At 34.0% G+C, this 22,008-nt stretch overlaps 1 protein-coding gene across 1 annotated transcript; it reads right to left on the reverse strand.

Moving 5' to 3' along the window:
* Positions 1–104: 104 nt before the first annotated feature.
* LOC132561981 (E3 ubiquitin-protein ligase RNF13-like) lies at positions 105–20,912 on the reverse strand. Its single transcript, XM_060226707.1, has 11 exons — positions 20,830–20,912; positions 19,614–19,726; positions 16,810–16,890; positions 12,929–13,063; positions 12,181–12,271; positions 11,980–12,073; positions 8,357–8,465; positions 7,374–7,467; positions 7,124–7,204; positions 5,797–6,006; positions 105–4,618 (listed from the first exon to the last, which is right to left on the reverse strand). The coding sequence occupies exons 2-11, from the start codon at positions 19,722–19,724 to the stop codon at positions 4,320–4,322; spliced, it is 1,305 nt and encodes a 434-aa protein (XP_060082690.1). The 5' UTR covers positions 19,725–19,726; positions 20,830–20,912; the 3' UTR covers positions 105–4,319.
* Between the last annotated feature and the right edge of the window lie 1,096 nt (positions 20,913–22,008).

Genomic DNA, 22,008 nt, shown 5'->3' on the forward strand with positions numbered 1-22,008 from the left:
AGTACTGATAAAATAACGTTAAACAATGGGCTATTTAAAATGTCAACAATTTTATATTCCATCATCTGTTGATAATGGTGAGGTAACAGAAAACACACAATATATTTGGGTATATAAAATTTATTTGCTTTATATTTGCATGAAAAATTGTGTAAAATATATCAGCTTGTAATGTATTCTAAGTCATATGAAAACTATCCACTTATTCTATCAGATATTGATGACCAGTTACCCAAGTACTTTTCATAATGTGAAAACATGTAACAATCATAGACATTTTTCCCTTAATTTCATGAGGTTTATTTGAATAATTTATGAAATTTTAATTTGTAATTGAAAGACAATAATGTTCATGGGGAATGAGATCCATGTACATTTTTTAATGAGTGATTTAAAACCTTAACTTTTTTACTCTTAATTATTATCAGTATTGTAGTGCTCTATTCTAAAGTGAAATAGAAAATTACCTATTTCAAATTTCTACACCAAAATATTTGAAACATTGGACATGTTTCATTTTGGACTGAAATAACAAGCACTTTATTTGGAGTCCCCCATTTTCTTGTCCATTAAACATTTCATTACAATAACATTTTTTCAGATTCACTGCTGATGCAATAAAACAAAGATAGATTGACTTCACCTTTAAGTCTTGGTTAATAACCCATAATTCTTATTTACTGATAGAACAGCTCTATCTACATCTGGGACCTCGGGTAAATGTTGAAGCCTATTACAATACGCCCAACACAGCCTTTATATAATAAAAATCTAATATACACTGTACATTAATTTGCATTTATTGAAAAATTCCAATCAGCAATCGCTAATAAGTTTTTGATCAAATTGAAGATACAGGCAACCATAAAAAGCTATATAGTATGTGTAGATAATCAAATCCTTGAGACAGCCTTTTATACTTAGAAACAGAAAAGGGAAGAATCACAAATGAGCTCAACTACAAATACCTTAATTTCACACCATGCTTACCTTCATTTCACACTGTGCTCAATTTTTGTAAAAGCTCAAATCTGGTAATTTTTCCCCAGAGAGTGACAGAATAATCAGTAATTTCAGACCCTGTGAAACGTACTGATATAGATTTATTTCTTGCGGAAATTTCTAAACAAGAATTACATATTCTGTCCCAAAAAATGTATGTTGAATAAGACCTTATCCACTCTTAATTGTCGACAAAAAGGTGGACATATTTCTTCAACATGGAATCAAAATGGGTAAGATACAGTACCAGGGTCGATTAAGTTCAATAAATAACTTTAATGGAAAGACAATAAACGAACAAAATATATATGGGGGATACTGGCACCCACTTTTGTTTACTTTTCATTTGTTCTTTAAAAGCAGGATATTTCTCCTTCATCTGTTCTTTAAAAGCGGGATATTTCTCCTTCATTTCTTATCTCTCCTATTTTTGCTTTTAATTAATATGAAAACTGCAACTAGAGACTATCGTAAACCTTCCTATGAAGTGTGAGAACTATCCATCCTCTGCTTCACCGGCAATAACCATAACAAGAATTGTTTAAGGACAGACAAGGTACATTGTGAATAGTCCACTATCACCAGGAGCTTAAAATACATCAAATTACAGAAAAATATCATTAATTTATATTAAGCATAGAAATTAAATAACACGATAAAAAATGTCAATATTTAAATTAAGTTTGTATTTAAGTTACAATATACAATTTGACATACATTGAACACATATACCTGTATTTATATGAAGGAGCATACAAAAATTTTCATTATCATAGTAACTTTAACCTTTACAATAATTTATCATCATTTATCCCATAGTAACAATGGGAACACTTTTGTTATACAATGTACATGTTAGTTCCTTGTCAAATACCAAATATATCGACTTGGACTGCAGCATGCTCAAAGCAGATTTAAAACAAATATGTGTATACAACAAATCCTGAGAGAAGATATAAATCTGTTCTCTGGAGGAAAACATGACAACATACCTGACACCAAATCTAACCTGTAGAAAATGAAACCCTAGAAATAGTGGTTAGCATCAAGTCCAGTTAAGGCAAACTTCTTGTACAAGTATATTCACCAACCTTTTCTCTAACTGAAAAGATTGATTTGAACATCATGTCTAAAGCTACCCCTTTCCCACAGGACAAGACTTCATGTTATATCTATACATTACGACCAACTAAAATCTTTGAAAAAAAATCTCAATTTTATTTTTAGGGACAACCCTTATAAGTTTATTTATTTGTGGGTGTGTGTTTGTATTAAGCTATTGAAAACTGTAATTTACTTTCAAGATGGAGCAGAATCTATAACAGATGCTTGTATTTATACAGTGACAATTAAATCCAATAAGTTCAGTTGAATTTCAGTTAAAACCACAGAAACGTCTTTGTGTGCCTGCCAGTAATATACATCACTGCCTCAGAGACATCAAAAACAATTAAGGTGAGGAAAATTCCACTGAACTTTCAAGATCACAGTATTGTCGATTACAGCACAATTAACAATTGGTTTCAATTATCAAAATGAAATATGTGGATTGTACATAACATGTACATGTAATGTGGTAATCAATTTTTCAATCATATCTGAATCAAACTGGAATAAATTTTAGGGTACCTAATGGTAATTTTACAGGAATTTATGTTTTATACCTAATAAGAGATTATCATGGTGTCAAAAAAGAATTCTTCTCATAAAACTGACCAGAACACAATGATCATTCAAAAGAAGCTTCTTCAAATGTTACAAACACAAGTATTTAATTTCACATCAATGTTAACATACACATCTTAAGCTATCTATCAACAATTTTAAAAAATATTTTTGATCGCCAATAAAACCTTTCAAAATTCAAGTAATGCTAGATAAAGGACTTGACACGTTCATTTCATAAAATGGAAGACGAAATAAATAGTAAAGAAAAAGTAAAGAACCCACAGAATTTGTTTTGCCTTGCAAGATTGAAAAATGAAACAAAAATGATACAAACAGTATAATTTTGCTGTTTAAAATATTTGGTCTGGTATTTGTAATACATCACATTTGATTTATCAACACTATTTCAAATACAAAGGGAGGTTATCCAAGTAAGCCAACAAGATCATATCCACACAAATAGCTACACTAACATTTGTATATAATTTAATCTCCTGAATTAAACTTATAGGTCACAGTAATAAAACACAGATGTCGTGACAATCAATTCTAATCCTCTATTTACAAGAACCACTTTTCTATCTGTGATATTACCACGCTGACCATGTTGACTAGTGAGATGAATTTCTCTCTCCAAATAGCATAGGTGATAAATCTCACAGCATTAATACATAACTGCTCTAAAACTTTTAAGTTTGATCTTTTGCAGGCAACATTTTTATGTCAGATGGGAATATGAGACTTTAACAGGAGTCATCTACTATTTTACAACATCATATGCTCAATACAGAACTGTACCAGTCTGAAAAGGTAGATCAGTCAGCCTCCTACAAACATTTCTTTCCCAAGGACATTTGATTTGTGCTGTAACCTTCAAATATGCTGGAGTCTGGTCATTGTACTAACACCACCTGTGATGCTTTACAATAAAATATTTGTATTTTTTGACAATATGTTAGCACTGTCTTGTTAGCACTAATTAATCCCCATTAAGGAGGACCTTTTCAGTTTTCAATTTTAAAATGTTACATTGTACATAGTTTAACATGAAAGAATTATACATATTACCATAAAAACATCAATGAAATCCAAGAGTTTGACTATTTGATCTACATCATGTATGCAGCCCCTTACTAAGCAAGGAAAAATTGAAGGCTTCCAGTTGAACCAATTGACTTAAGGTGGTAAGTTGAACCATGCGGATAGAGACATTAAAGTTTGACAGATAACCACTGGGATCGAGACATTAAAATTTGACAGAGAAACTATCTTGTAATGCAATTTCTTTTATCTTCGATCAAAGAGGACATAGCTGTCTGTTTGTAAGTTTCCAAAATGGTCAACTCATATATCATCAAATTAAGACTCTGAGCCTTCAACCCTTTTTATGACATTTTCTAATTGTTTAGAGAAAACCATCAGGAGTCAAAACTACCAGGGTATGTATTTTGAAGATTCATATGTCTAACTCAACAGTTTCATTCACAGCCAAATACAAAAAAGTCTTGAGGGTGTTGGAGCTGGGAATACATATCCTGCACATAATTCTATTCATCTGTTTTCAAAACACCAGGAATCCAGGTCTGGACATCAGTCTTCAAAACACCAGGAATCCAGGTCTGGAAACAACTACAAATGCTCGTAAAAAATCAAACCACATGATTTACATTTCTGGATTCTTCAGTTTGGTCCACGTTCACTATGGAAACATTAGCAATAATTCCTTGTCTACTTTCCTCGACTCCTGACTGTTGGGTTTGTATATCTTCGTCACTGTCCTCATCACTTGACTTGAAGTAACCACGATTAACAACAGCTCTGTTGACAACATTTTCCTGCGTGTGAGTTATGGGCTGCTGCTCATCCTCCGAGTCGGAATCACTATCACTAGAATCTGGATTCATCTCATTTACAGTCCTCAGCAGTGGTCGCATTGTCTCTGGTAGCCCTGTAAATATCACAAACTTCAAACCTCAACAACATCTCCTAATATTACAACACAGAGTTTAATATACTTATAGTGATGAAGAGGGATACAAATATAATTTTTGTTCTACATCAAATTTTTATGATACGATTAAGATAATTTTATGATGTAGCACCGGAGACGACAGTAAACTGAAAGTGTTAAGTATTAAGTGTTAAGTATGGAATAATTTTGTACTTTGCTTGAAAAACACTTTTTTCAAGTGGAAAGCTGTAGAAGATGCTCTATATTGCACGCTAGTCAATGGCATAGTGTTATCAGCCACAGCTAATTTACACACAAACCAGGATGAAATACGATATAAAATATACATAAATATGACTCGTAACTTGTAAGAGTCATTTACTTTGCCCCCAAAAAAGTTTTTACTTTTATCCTAAAACTGGCAATGCCTGTGTCGGAATATACAAATATTAATATACATATTTGCAGTATTCGGCAGTGATGTTTTTTCAGCTGTATTTTAGCATGTGCATTGATTCAACAGATTTTTTTTCTGGATATTTCATTTCATAAACATAAAAACAATTGTTTTAAATAACTGATGTAATTTGTTGTAAATAAGGGCTGTCAGAGACTTGAATGGGACAAAATTTAAATATGAAAAATAACAAAGCGCAATAACTACCAAAGAAGTTTCATGTTGACACCTCATGTAGTTTTAGTATAATGCTCATGACAAAATTTTAAAATAACAAAGGGCAATAACTCCTAAATTATTCAAAAGAGAGTGACGGTTCTGGTTCACTGTACTTCTTGTTGAGATCTATCTACCTACAAAGTTTTATGTTGATATTTCTTTTAGTTGTTGTGTAATGCTCTGGAAAAAAAATAAGATGGACAGACGTATGGACAAAGTGGCAACAATTCAGGGACCATAAAATCAAGCTGATTTACAAAAATTCATTTAATTGCTTTTAATATCCACAGAATTAAGAAACTATATTTCCATGCAGGGCAATCATTTTAATGTGGTCATCAGGCACAATTCAGTGTAATGTCAATGTCAGGTAAATAAAGATTGAATTACCCTAACAAACTGTTTAAGTTTCGCAAAAGGCTCACCACTTTTATATTTCTTCACCATTGTTAAAATATTTTTCAAGACACTGATCATGTATTCTCTATATATCGTATACCTGAATTATCAAATGTAGACCTTCTGGCTGGTCTGGTGTTGTTGTTGTTTCCGAGCAAGGGAGCTCTCTCTGATGTAGACTGGTTTCCATTATCCTCATCGGAATCTGAATCCGAGTCTGGGTTACTTCCTGGAATGACTTTACGCTTACACACTGGGCAAGTTTTCTTGTTTTTTGTCAGCCATGGATCGATACACACACAGTGATATGCTGTAGAAAAATAACAAAACTTTCATTCACAGTCGATGGTACGGAAACAAAATATGAACAAAAGAATGTAACACTATTGAGCTTAACTGAAGACGGTAGTTGTAAAAATTAAGATCAATTTCCGGGTGAGATTGTCTCGATTGGAACTCAGTTTTAAAAGTGTGAAAATGTGTCACTGAAATCGATAAGATTTCAAGACACAAATATATTCTCTCATATTTCAAAACTCAGAAAACAGCATTAATATCAAAACCTAAAGATAACTTTTTCAATAGAATAATTATCATAGTTCTTCATAACATAAAATGTTTGACTGTAGTGCATATTTACTTCTTTGTACAAACTAGTGTCAAGGTTGAATCTAATTCTGATACAATGGTATCCTGTGTGATAATGCCTCGAACAATGTGACATTAAAATAAATGTGAACAAAAACTTTTATTAAAATATTAACATTTCTTTTATTGAAATCGGCAAGAATTTCTCTCATAACATGTCAACATGGTCATGACTATTCACAAAGTACGTCATCCACAATATTACAGGCACTGTATGGCTTTTGTGTTTCATATACACAAGGTGCTAAACTTACCTGGATAGTGGTGACTTAAGGCCCAAAAGTGATAGGGATTGGTGTCATGTTGAATAGTATAGGTATAAAGCTTGAACACTAATAATACTTTGATGTTCTAACTAACAAAACTCAATACAGAATAAAAACTATTTTTGTCTACAAAGAACAGATGAATCTTAGCTTACCTCCCAAATGTTCATATTCAACAATCATGAAAACAAATATTCAAATATCATTTTGCTTTAAAGATTCATGGACATCCCTAAACAAAAGCTTTACACAGAGACCTTAAAAAGTATGAGGAAAGTAAGACCAGGTGTTCCAGAATGAAATCTAACACTGACAAATACTATTACCATACTTAAACATGGAACAGTAAAATTTGCTGACTTTTTAATAGAGAGTGAACATTACACATAACAAGCATTAGAGGTATTCTGATTTTGGAAGGGCCATCAAAATGCATCATTTTCAATGATAATATCATTGTTCATGTTGAAAGTAAACAGAGCCTGTCCTTTAATTGAAAACGAGATCACTTACCATGAGAACAGGGCAGGATTCTAAGTTTGTCTCCCTCCTCATAGTCATCAAGACAAATAGCACATACATCATAGTCATCACCTGTAATAGAGGAATTTTCCAGGTCACACAAACACTTATCAACTTATCATCTGTGTTACACAGATGCTTTACAAATTTGTCATCTGCATCACAAAGACACTTCTTTTAAACTATGGTAATATCAGACCTTACTATTAGCCAGAAGACATATTTGATTATGCTCTCAAACCTTTCTTAAACTTCTTTGTTGGTATTTTCTTCAGCACTTTTGTTGAAAGCCTTGACTTCTTTCTTTTGCTGATGTCTCTACACCACTTAAATATCTGAAATAATTGGAGAATTATGTTGTCATTATATGAAAGGAACAGAATCCAGTAAGATTGAATAATAACCCTGAAATGTCATCGGTATTGAAAACTTCAATCCTTTGAGAACTGATTTTTGGAAACATGTAATGGTAAATTACATGAAGATCTGCATAAGTTTAAATTCAGGCAGGTAATTCAACACTTAATTTTTTCAATAGAAAAAATAATTTCTGTCTAGTGATAGTTTAGACCCAATCTATTACTGTTCACTTACAATTTGAACCATGAGATTGTGTGTATGACTAATTTTTGTACAGGGATGTTGATGTTGCAACAATTCATCAATGTGGTCACTCACATCAAAGATAAAGACATAAATACAAGTTAATTAGCAATGATTCAGTGATTTCTATCATGTCTTGAGGCCTTGTTCACTGTATTGTTTAACTCATTCACATTAATCTCCTTTTTCTGGCAACAGAACTCCAGATTACAGAGTAACCAAGGAAATCTTAACTCCAATTTTGCAAAACTTGATTTTTCCGACCATGTAACATTTTCTTCAGGCTGGTAATTTATTTTGTGTAGAAGCTCTTTTATCACAAACCAGTGATATGTGAGATTTTCTGATACTGCCTTCTAAGTGGTTGTGGTATACAAACTTCTATCCAATAAGTTACAGGTCTCTCATGATTTTACCTGGTAACTAGACATGCTGACTAAAGAATTTTCTCATATCTTTATAGCACTTTTTATCCCATACTCTCATAAAAGAGGGATGAAACACTGTTTGATATGACAAGGTTCCAGAAATTTACAAAATTAACAGCAAATAATTTAAGACGCAGTAATCAAACTGTAGATATCTAAAGAAGTTCTGATCTCTAGAACTACTGTTACTTACCATAAAGGAGAGCATGAGAATAAAGCATGTGCCCACTACGATGGCAAAAGGCCACAAGATGTATGACTTGAAGTCTTGTGGTAAATTGTTGTTGATGGTGATTGTGTAACTAAAAGGAAAGAAATAAAAGTACATCAGAGTTAACCTATCTCCTGACCTACAACTGTTTTATTAAACCCCTAACACTGAAAACTCCATCTCCTGGCCTACAACTGTTTTATTAAACCCCTAACACTGAAAACTCCATCTCCTGGCCTACAACTGTTTTATTAAACCCCTAACCCTGATAACTCTATCTCCTGGCCTACAACTGTTTTATTAAACCCCTAACCCTGATAACTCTATCTCCTGGCCTACAACTGTTTTATTAAACCCTTAACCCTGATAACTCCATCTCCTGCCCTACAACTGTTTTATTGAACCCTTAACCCTGAAAACTCCATCTCCTGGCCTACAACTGTTTTATTGAACCCTTAACCCTGAAAACTCCATCTCCTGGCCTACAACTGTTTTATTGAACCCTTAACCCTGATAACTCCATCTCCTGGCCTACAACTGTTTTATTGAACCCTTAACCCTGATAACTCTATCTCCTGTCCTACAACTGTTTTATTAAACCCTTAACCCTGATAACTCTATCTCCTGGCCTACAACTGTTTTATTAAACCCTTAACCCTGATAACTCTATCTCCTGTCCTACAACTGTTTTATTAAACCCCTAACCCTGATAACTCCATCTCCTGGCCTACAACTGTTTTATTAAACCCTTAACCCTGATAACTCTATCTCCTGGAATACAACTGTTTTATTAAACCCTTAACCCTGATAACTCCATCTCCTGGTCTACAACTGTTTTATTAAACCCCTAACTCTGATAACTCCATCTCCTGGCCTACAACTGTTTTATCAAACCCCTAACCCTGATAACTCCATCTCCTGGCCTACAACTGTTTTATTAAACCCCTAACCCTGATAACTCTATCTCCTGGAATACAACTGTTTTATTAAACCCTTAACCCTGATAACTCCATCTCCTGGCCTACAACTGTTTTATTAAACCCCTAACCCTGATAACTCCATCTCCTGGCCTACAACTGTTTTATTAAACCCCTAACCCTGATAACTCTATCTCCTGGAATACAACTGTTTTATTAAACCCCTAACCCTGATAACTCCATCTCCTGCCCTACAACTGTTTTATTAAACCCTTAACCCTGATAACTCTATCTCCTGCCCTACAACTGTTTTATTGAACCCTTAACCCTGATAACTCCATCTCCTGTCCTACAACTGTTTTATTGAACCCTTAACCCTGATAACTCCATCTCCTGGAATACAACTGTTTTATTGAACCCTTAACCCTGATAACTCCATCTCCTGTCCTACAACTGTTTTATTAAACCCTTAACCCTGATAACTCTATCTCCTGGAATACAACTGTTTTATTAAACCCTTAACCCTGATAACTCTATCTCCTGGAATACAACTGTTTCATTAAACCCCTAACCCTGATAACTCTATCTCCTGGAATACAACTGTTTCATTAAACCCTTAACCCTGATAACTCTTTCTCCTGGCCTACAACTGTTTTATTAAACCCCTAACTCTGATAACTCTATCTCCTGGCCTACAACTGTTTTATTAAACCCCTAACTCTGATAACTCTATCTCCTGCCCTACAACTGTTTTATTAAACCCCTAACTCTGATAACTCTATCTCCTGGAATACAACTGTTTTCTTAAACCCCTAACTCTGATAACTCTATCTCCTGGCCTACAACTGTTTTATTAAACCCCTAACTCTGATAACTCTATCTCCTGTCCTACAACTGTTTTATTAAACCCCTAACCCTGATAACTCTATCTCCTGTCCTACAACTGTTTTATTAAACCCTTAACCCTGATAACTCTATCTCCTGGCCTACAACTGTTTTATTAAACCCTTAACCCTGATAACTCTATCTCCTGTCCTACAACTGTTTTATTAAACCCCTAACCCTGATAACTCCATCTCCTGGCCTACAACTGTTTTATTAAACCCTTAACCCTGATAACTCTATCTCCTGGAATACAACTGTTTTATTAAACCCTTAACCCTGATAACTCCATCTCCTGGTCTACAACTGTTTTATTAAACCCCTAACTCTGATAACTCCATCTCCTGGCCTACAACTGTTTTATTAAACCCCTAACCCTGATAACTCCATCTCCTGGCCTACAACTGTTTTATTAAACCCCTAACCCTGATAACTCTATCTCCTGGAATACAACTGTTTTATTAAACCCTTAACCCTGATAACTCCATCTCCTGGCCTACAACTGTTTTATTAAACCCCTAACCCTGATAACTCCATCTCCTGCCCTACAACTGTTTTATTAAACCCTTAACCCTGATAACTCTATCTCCTGCCCTACAACTGTTTTATTGAACCCTTAACCCTGATAACTCCATCTCCTGTCCTACAACTGTTTTATTGAACCCTTAACCCTGATAACTCCATCTCCTGGAATACAACTGTTTTATTGAACCCTTAACCCTGATAACTCCATCTCCTGTCCTACAACTGTTTTATTAAACCCTTAACCCTGATAACTCTATCTCCTGGAATACAACTGTTTTATTAAACCCTTAACCCTGATAACTCTATCTCCTGGAATACAACTGTTTCATTAAACCCTTAACCCTGATAACTCTATCTCCTGGAATACAACTGTTTCATTAAACCCTTAACCCTGATAACTCTTTCTCCTGGCCTACAACTGTTTTATTAAACCCCTAACTCTGATAACTCTATCTCCTGGCCTACAACTGTTTTATTAAACCCCTAACTCTGATAACTCTATCTCCTGCCCTACAACTGTTTTATTAAACCCCTAACTCTGATAACTCTATCTCCTGGAATACAACTGTTTTCTTAAACCCCTAACTCTGATAACTCTATCTCCTGGAATACAACTGTTTTATTAAACCCCTAACTCTGATAACTCTATCTCCTGCCCTACAACTGTTTTATTGAACCCTTAAACCTGATAACTCTATCTCCTGCCCTACAACTGTTTTATTAAACCCTTAACCCTGATAACTCTATCTCCTGGAATACAACTGTTTTATTAAACCCCTAACCCTGATAACTCTATCTCCTGGAATACAACTGTTTTATTAAACCCCTAACCCTGATAACTCTATCTCCTGTCCTACAACTGTTTTATTGAACCCTTAACCCTGATAACTCTATCTCCTGTCCTACAACTGTTTTATTAAACCCCTAACTCTGATAACTCTATCTCCTGCCCTACAACTGTTTTATTGAACCCTTAACCCTGAAAACTCCATCTCCTGGCCTACAACTGTTTTATTGAACCCTTAACCCTGATAACTCTATCTTCTTGCCATTAATTAGATCTTTATGCTGAACCTATATCTTGGAAAGTGAATTACTTCAGACCCTTATCTTGATTACTTCATGTTCTGAGTCAACAATCAGTGAATCAATAAAGTCAAGATTAATGATTTACAGCAGTAAAACTGTAAATTATCCTTATATTTTCACAACTATATTAATCTATAAACAAGATTTTTCTGAACTATAAGATACGTCACTTTCCCATTAACCATGCCTTACTTTGAGAATGAGCACTGGTAGCAATAATGCTTGCTGATCTCGTATCCACTTGTCCAGCCCACAAACACTGATGGAATATTCACATCAAACATATCTAGAACAGAAAAAGACACATTTAACGGTTGAGATTTTACTGTGATTTAGTAAAACTGACTGGATCCATTAAAACTTTCAGACTTGTAAGTATCACTCTCCACTTACGAGAATCTCCTCCCATAGCAACAAGACTTTCATCTTTGAAACGGTTTTGGACAATCACTCCCTGGTAGCCCAGTTTCTGAGCATTTAGCACCTGGAAAAGAAAGAAAATTTAAATAAAATAGAATGTGTCATTATTATATAATTTTTGAAAAGAACAATGTGAACCCTTTTTGGAATTCATGCCCCATAAGAATTTGTCAAATGAATTTAACAAAATAATGTTGCTGTCAAATGACATCAATCCATGTAAAATGTTCACCAAAAAAAACAGTATGGGTTTTTTCTTTTTGTCAATGATACAGTTACCAGACATTGCTCATCATCCTATTTTGTAATTCCAGAATGATCTCTGAATGAAATCAACTACCTTTCAGAAAATGAATCAACTCTGACCCCAGCAGTTGGACCTGTAACCTCAGACAATGAATCACCTCTGACCCCAGCAGTTGAACCTGTAACCTCAGACAATGAATCACCTCTGACCCCAGCAGTTGGACCTGTAACCTCTGACAATGAATCACCTCTGACCCCAGCAGTTGGACCTGTAACCTCAGACAATGAATCACCTCTGACCCCAGCAGTTGGACCTGTAACCTCTGACAATGAATCACCTCTGACCCCAGCAGTTGGACCTGTAACCTCAGACAATGAATCACCTCTGACCCAAGCAGTTTTGCATCTGTAATTTATTTAACTTTCTAGAGTCTTTTACCTAAAATCATACCAATCTGAGAAAAAGTTTACTCACCATTTCATCAAATTTACAGCCATTTCTTCTGATGAGAGCAATCCAGACTCTGGAGGTATCATTGTTTGGAATGCGTGGCTTGAAGTCTGTACAGGAAGACTTGTTCACTTCAGGGCCTACAGCCATCAAATAACCCTGGAACACAGTACATAGAAAATATCTTTATACAATGAACTGGAATGGCACCTAAACAGCAATGTATTTTACTCATTAAATCTGTCAATCAGTCATGTATTATTAGTTAAGTCAAGAACAACATTAAATTTTGGTTACTAGGAATTATAAAAATCTCTATGAAGAGTCTGTAATTTATAGTTTATTTTTACAAGTTTCCTATAACTTTATTGCAAAAAACAATGGGTCCCACAACAGAAAAATTTCCAAAAATTCTATGAAAATTCTGTAAGTACTGGACTGGGGACTGATTGATCACTTCATGAATATATATCTGCAAACAAAAATGTTCCTTGTCAATCCATGCCATTACCTACTCTTGTTGATAGCTAAAACTCTTAAATTCATTAATATTTCACGAGAGACCTATTATACAATTATTTCAACTCTTGCAGCCTATCATTCCCTTGCTTTTGTATGTTATCCAACGGTTGGATCTTTTCCCTTCAACTTTTTCCTCCTATAATTATACTCTCAACAGTATGAAATTTGAAAACTCCAATTAAGAAATAGATAAATGGCTGTCTTTGGCCATTTTGTTTTTCTGATCAGTCACAAAATCAAACAGGCAGAAAAAGGGAAACCTACATATGAAATTTGAAAAAATCCATCCTTACATCTCAAGAAATAGTGATAACAAACTTTACTTGGGGAAATCCAAGATGGTCAAATGATATTTTGTTTTTCTGATAAGTCCCAAAATAGCACAACCAGGGAGCAAGGGGAACCTACATATGAAATTCCTTTTTTATTTATCAGTCTGAAAATCAAACATACACAGCTCTAGAACAGAGGAACTTTGATATGAAATTTAAGAAAGATCCATCCAGTGCTTCAAAAAAATAGCGACAACAAAATTTTTCATTATCAAAATCCAATTTCCTTTTAGCCATTTTTTTTTTCTAATCTGTTCCAAAATCAAACTTGCATAACTAGGGACCAAGGAGAACCTTCACATGAAATTTGTCAAAGATCAATCCAGTGCTTCTGATAAAATGGTAATTATAAACTTTTTTTCAAAACTGATGACCAAGGAAAACCTACAAATGAAATTTAAGGATTCATACATTACTTTCCTTGTGAAAATCAAAGTTGGCTGTTTGTCAGCCTTTCTCTTTTATAAATCAATATGAAAATAAAAACATGCACAACTCAGTAACAAGGGGAACTATCATATGGAATTTGAGAAAGATCCATTCAGTGCTTTAAGAAATAGTAATAACAAACTAAACTTTCATTTTCAAAATCCAATATGGCTGCCTTTCAGCCATTTTGTTTTTTCCAGTCAGGCACAACTAGGGACCAATGGTAACCTAACATGAAATTTGACAAACGATTCATACTTCTTCTCCATCAACAGCAATAACAAGAATTGTTTACGGATGGACAGACGGATGGATGCTCGGACCATGGTAATGGTGAGTTAAGCATCTGATGATGGTGAGCTAAAAAAACAGCACTTCTTAACATTTATTTTTATATGAAGTGTGATGAAATAGGCTTCTTATATCAATATACAGTTATCATAATGATGAATTTCAGCAATAATGTTGTGGATTGTAAGGGTAGACTATCATACACACCAAAATAATATACATATATTTTTATTTCTCCTATGTGGGATGAGTGCCAACAGGGGGCATTTTGTTATCACACATGTACCAAATACTGTAAAAAGACATTTTCACTTGAGCAAGAGTCGAGGCTCAGCTTAATTAAGCTGGTGAAGATTAATATATACATGAACCAAACCACAAGTATACGTCACATTTTTGACAGCTGACACAAACGGTATCAATTATCTCCTCCATTTGGAGTGGGTAAACAAGTCCTGCCATATATGTGTGTGTGTGATATATGTGTATGTGTGTGATATATGTGTATGTGTGTAAGTGTGCACAAGCTCTGAGAGGACTGATTGTGTCTGTAGAACATTAACAAGTAGTGATATCATTGCCCAAGGCTTAACACACTGACACACTTTATATGTTTCCTCTATTCCAAGTATAAATACTCCATCTCGTCTGATATCATTTATTATACAGTAAATATTATATGTAACTCTTTCAAACTACAACAACTTCAAATTTCACCAAGCTTAGATGTAAAATTATCTGTCTCCATGTAGACAATCCCTTAACATCTTAAGCCGACACTGCACTGGTTTCACTGCTGAAGTCAAGATCATTATTTTCATAACCTGGAGAACTTATATCATAATTCCTTCACCGACTAACCTAAACTTTTAAAGGGTGAAACCAGATTTATTGTTATTTTTTTTTTTATTTTATTGTATGTGTGTGTAAGGGAGGGGCATATATCTATCCCTTTTTAAATATGACTTAATTTGTGTATGTACCTCTCAAAGTTCTAACAACTAACACAGAATATCTGAAGATCATCATGTTTTTTGTATAAGGGTAAAATATAAAAAGCTTGAATTTTAAACAATTTAAACAGATTTCTTACCTGTAGTCACGCTACTTTCAAACAGAAAGAGATTGATCTTTATGACATGTTCTTATATAATTACATCAGGTTTTTATCCAGACAGGTTTGAGTGGCTGTGCACAGCCCTAAGCATTGTGTCACCTTCACAGAATACATGTACTTGATGTAAAGCTGTGGTGACACCAACATAGGCTGTACATCCATGCTTGTCACTCTTCTGTTTGCACATCTCATTCTCCCTGAGGGAGTTTTCATTGGAAATTCATGTAAAATTATTTTTCGTAATAACATAATCAAATTATTTTCTTTCTTACTTTTTTTTAAACAAAATAACCCATTGTCAATACAATTACTCAAATGATTATAATTTTCTACAAAATAACATTTTATTCATGAACCTGCTAGAGATTGTTAAAACCAAAATTTAATTAATTCAATTTGAATGTATGATTACTGCACTGAATTTCCTGAGGAGTTTGAAATGAGTCACTTATCTAGCCATATAATTGTATATAAATGGAGTGATGACTGATAGTGCACATGTAGATACTGTAATTCCCTCCTACATTTTACTGGTTAATGGTTGATATCACATCCACAAAACTAATGTTAGTTAAGGAATATAATATAATAGGTGCCATTTGCATTAATCATAAACTGTTTAATTCATGTATGTCCTTATTAAGGACTACACATGTATAGACTACACAAAATTTTCACTGAAATAGCATTTACCAAAGTTCACGAGGTCCACTTATACTATAACCACTCTGTATGAAGCAGGTTTAAGAGATCTATAGACTAGATAACTGAAATGATCGCAATTACAAGAGAGATCAGCCAACTCAATCCCTACTGTTGTATATGTATCAGGAGAAACTGAATGTAAATCAATTCATTTGCATACAAGTTTTTTTTCTTGAGATTTTGGAGTCAATATCAAGCATAATTTGAATTAGAATTGTCCAATTATATGCAGCATTATTAAAATGTGCAGTTTACTTATGAAAAATGCCTTCCTAATTGGTCAATGTTATGTGTACTTCTATCTGTGTCCACAGATAGTTAATGGGAATGCTTTATAAATTCATTGTTATAACAATAAGGACCACCTAGTCTGATAACCAAAACTTAGTAAACATAATAATAATTAAATACCAAAGAACTACAATTAAACTGATATTTTTTCCATTGTACTGGTGTCTAAATATACTGAAAAAAATTAATGTAAAAAAACAACAATATAGATTACTTACTGTAATGCCTATTTCTGTTAGCTCCGGGCCAAAGGTAGCCATTCTGTCCAAGTAGAATAATATTGACTCATTTCCTTGATTCTAGAAAATACAAAAACAAAACAAAAATTCTTTTTTAGAATTTTTTTTACTAAAAAACTTCAAGTAGATATCTTTGTAGTTTATATTCATAATTCATAATCAAGTCATTTAATGTCTTTTCTTTTGTACAAAGGAAACTATAAAAGCTACACATAGATATATAAGTGATCTTAAAATAACCCACCACTTCAAGGAAAAAAGGACAGCATGCAATGTTAAAAACGTAACACAGTCAGCAACACTATCAGTACATGTGCTAGGGTGTGTCAACATGAACTTCTGTCACTTTTACAGCCTTTCATTCACGTCAACTGTCTTTTTTCTAGATACTTAACCAAACTAGTGTTTCAAATATCTTAACCACATTTCTATTAGAAATACAACCACACACTTTTCCTTTACGAACTACTGCTTCAATTAACTTTTCTTAGATAACAGAAACATGATCCATGTTCTAATCAGTCAGCTAATGAAAACACATATCCTAGCCTAATAAATATCACAACCTAACTCTTTTCCTAATCAGATACTTATCCTAACATTAATTCTGTCCTAACATGATTTATAATCTAACCAGACATCTGTAGTAACCTGGCTGTCATCTTACACAGACACCTGTTCTAACCTGGTGTCCACCTTATCCAGACAACTACCCTAACCTGTCTTCCATCTTACTAAGAGACCTCTCCTTACCTGACTTCCACCTTACCCAGATAAATGTCCTACCATGCCTTCCATCTTACCCAGACCAAACATCCGTCCAAATCTGACACCTGTTTTAACCAAATCCCTGCTGATGAAATACTTGTAATAGACATGTTTTCCTCACTAGATATATTTCTTTACTCAACATCTATCAACAATTTATTCTTACAGAACGCTTGTATGCTGCTTAAGATTCCTTTTCATAATCTGAATCCTGTCTTTAACAGAAACACCTTTTCAGCAAATCCACTAAGATTCTTGCCTTAATCTGATTCCTGTACAAACCAAACACCTACACATGTACATGAATTTTACGTTTTCTCGTAACTCTTATTTCTGTCATCAGACCAATTTTAAGCTGTGTCACCAACACAAGATATTCCTTACAGGCAAAATATATACTCATGTGACAGTGTGTCATCAACCTTAGACTTTCCTTATAGACACAAGACATGTATTTTAAACCATGTGACTGCTTTTATATTTTCTGAAATGTCCAACCTACCAGCTTTTTCTAAACTCAGCCATCAGTTACTTGATACTAAAACAACTTGATACTTATGCATCTGATTTCATTATATTACCGTCACTCACTTATATACAAGTTAAAATAAACAGGTTAAAGCTATGCTTGAATTCAAATAACCTAACATGTTTACAAAAAAATATTACAGGTATATTTTGAATCAAGATATATAACTTTATTGGTTGTATCTAGATTTATATTTATTTTAATACCTATATTTCTTACAAGATTCTATAGCCTGTTTTACATGAAAATACCTTTACACTTCCAGTATCCCATCCTGAAATCCAAACATATCTCACATATACCCCACACTAAATCTAATCATGTCGGATGGTGCCATGGTGTTTATAAGAACTAAATCTGTCCATGTGGTCTTGAAATATGCTGTATATAAGAATATCACACGACACTCTCATTCACACATCTGAAATCTTATTCGCACAAAATTCTCTGAACATCCTTACATTACATTCATTACTGTAATGTTGCCATTGACCGATACAGACTCGGTTAGAACTCTCCACCACTTGAACTTAAATCTTCTCTTACAATTTTCTTTGTGGTGTTCAGGTGTTAACCTGCTTTCCTTGTGTGAATTTTAATTAAAGTATTACTTCATAACACCCTAGATTGATGATACTTCAACTTAGAAAAATTCAAACACTGGGAAACCAGATATACATTTACAACACTATGAACAGACCCAGGCTGGCTAGAATAACCAATAAAATGGTATCTAAGAAGATCATTTCTCTAGCAATCTGCCATAAATATTGACTTCCAGTGACTGAGAATGAATATTTCAATGTGTTTTGATATGAAAAAAAATTTTTATGCTGCTCAAAAACAATCAAAGCCTTACTGGACTCTTAGTCCGATGTTACTACATATTTTACCCGACCAAACATAATTTTATAAAACATGTTTGGTGATCAGATATAGTTTGGAAAACACTGCATAAGATACATCATTGCATGCCTTATTCACATATGACACTCTGATCAGCCTTATTCACATATGACACTCTGATCAGCCTTATTCACATATGGAAGTCTTACTCACATCTGACACTCTGATCAGCCTTATTCACATATGGAAGTCTTACTCACATCTGATATTCTGAATGGTCTTATTCACATGAGACAGTATCACAAGCCTTATTCACACAGGACACTTTAAACAGCCTAATTCACATTTGACACATCATCGAACTTCTTATTCACACATGAAACTCTGAATAACACTATTCAGATATGGAAATCTCATTCACACCAGACGCATCAGTTGAAGCCTTATTCACACAACACTCATTGTCATTATCTTCTTCTTTGCCTTTATCATCATCATAACTCAGAATGGCCTTATTCGTGTGTGACACATCATAGAAAGTCTTATTCACAAATCTACTTTATCTAGCAGCCTCATTCATATACAACTATCAAACCAATCAGAATCACACAAATTTAAAAAAAAAATTGTGTAAACTTACCACTTTAACATCTCCGCTAACAAACATATTGAATAATGACAATACATGGCATACAGCTAAGATGTGAAGCCATCTTGGCCTTCTACTGGAAATATCAATCAAGGGAGACATACCTGTAACACACAATTCAAAAATTATCCAAAGACGAAAAATGTATATTCTACACCATTATGTATAATGCTATATTTTCAAATAGTAAAATATTTCCAGACTAGTACTGTGCTGTATACCATACTGCTAATAATAATTATTGGGCCACTCAAATATTGTTTGTACCTATATTGAATCAAAAATTTCCTAAATTTTTATTCAACTTTCCATGATACAATCAGGAGTAACATCTTTCTCTTACAACTTAAACATAAGCATTATTATTGTACCACAATTTATTTATCATCATTTTTTAGAAGTATGCAACTGCAATCAATAATCACAAATCTGCCTTTATAGCAAGACATGACTGAGGGTGCTGTCATATCTGTATCTAAACACTTATATAAATATTTATGATGTAAGATGTGGTATTGTCACCAAATACAAGATTACTTATAGACAAGATTTTAGTTTCTGAAGGAGAGGTAAGGGAGGGGTTGGGGTGGGGTTTGTGATTTGGCAAAATTTCTGTCACAAAATAACCTCTTTATGGGAATATATACTCTTATCAGGGCATAGTTTTCTCATCTTGGGATTAGTGAATTGGGCATAACATTCTCAGAAGTAAATTGTAACTTCTGTGAATTTGGCTAAAACTGTTAAATATTAGATAATTTCAATTGGGAATAATAGGACTCATTATTGACCCCAAAAAACTGTGTAATAACAAGGTTCAAAACCGTAAAGCATCCATATTAAATGTTCTGCTTTTTTCATAATCATATTAATATTTCATAAACAGCGTTACGCAAAGAGCATAATACAATCTTCGTTTCTTATCGACTATCCAAACGACTGCGTGAGTAAACGTGCGTCTAACATACGAAACAATTTATCTGATTATTAAACAGGCATAATGAAGTACTTGAAATTCTATTCAATCGAACAATTTCACAAACAATCGAAGCAGTTATGAAAATGTAAACAAACATTGCGAATAGATAGCTAGGCGCCTTGCTATATTGACAGAAACAAAAACTGCAGTTTTCAGCCATTTTGTTCTCGATATAGAATTGACAGTATTTGGTAACTATTTCACGAACGTGTGTGATTAAATACATACCTTCGCGTGTCTCTACATCTGTATAGTGACATGAAAAACGATACTATATTGTTAATGGTGGACCCATCTGGGAGTCAGTCGGACTGAAAATGGCGTCTGTTCATGTGACCTTCCGGGGAAACACGGAAGTTGACGAATATTGTTTTAGGTTTCACACCAGTATCGCGTGTGAATAAAGAGATGCAAGCAGAACGTTCCTGTATGAACACTGTGAAACAATCAAATTATCCACGAAAAACTCTGACAAAGTTTTGTCTTTTCTTTCGAGAAAGAAAGATATATCACAAATATCAACTTGTAACAAAGCCATTGATTTTAATCTTATCCCTCAAAGCGACCTATATTACATATGTGTTTATCTATCTGTCAGATGTGCATTTCATCGACCGTGTTCATGCATACTTTAAGTGTGAAACGGGTTACTCCGACATGGTTACTGTGTGTTTAATCATTAAATCAACCCAACACACTACCAACAAGTATGTAAATGGGGACTGCTTGGTCAGACCATCCCGTAATTTATTAAAACCGCTTTTGTACGGGTTAGTCCCCGTAGTTGTCCAGTTGTCCTTTTGGTGAGGTCTCTATAACTTTTGAAATGTTTAACTTTATATCTTGTTTAAAGTTCCATATCATTGCATTTAGATTTACTACGTGTTATGTGTTATATACAGAACTTTACCTGTGATTTTATCAAAGTGTTACACATATTTTTTACGTCATAGTTTACATGATGAAGTACGCATCCAAAATATGTCCAGACATAATATGATTTATGAGAAACAAAAAATCATACTTATGAAAAAAAAACATGCATGATATCTAATCATTAAAAGTGAAATGGAACACGCATGCTTAGATTGTGGGCGAGGTGCGAGAGTGGTTGGAACTGTCCCTACCAACAAGTCGCCCAAACCCCGATGATGATGATGATGATGATGATTGATGATGAGATGATGATGATGATGATGATGATGGTTTCTCGTCGCCCAACCCCATAATTGGAATCTTGATATGAATATAAGTATGGGTTCCTCCGTAATTGAACAAGCCTATCTCTTTTTGTATGCGTTATCTCCGGCGGTGCGTGGTTCGACGCTCCAAACACGTCACCATGTGAAGCTGAGAAACCGTCGAAACAAACTGTGCTGATGTGGTCGCATCCTCGGTACTCCGTGG

The sequence above is a fragment of the Ylistrum balloti genome, unplaced genomic scaffold, assembly GCF_031769215.1.
Source record: "Ylistrum balloti isolate Yb309-2 unplaced genomic scaffold, AGI_CSIRO_Ybal_v1 Utg371318, whole genome shotgun sequence".
In the NCBI taxonomy this organism is placed as follows: domain Eukaryota; kingdom Metazoa; phylum Mollusca; class Bivalvia; order Pectinida; family Pectinidae; genus Ylistrum; species Ylistrum balloti.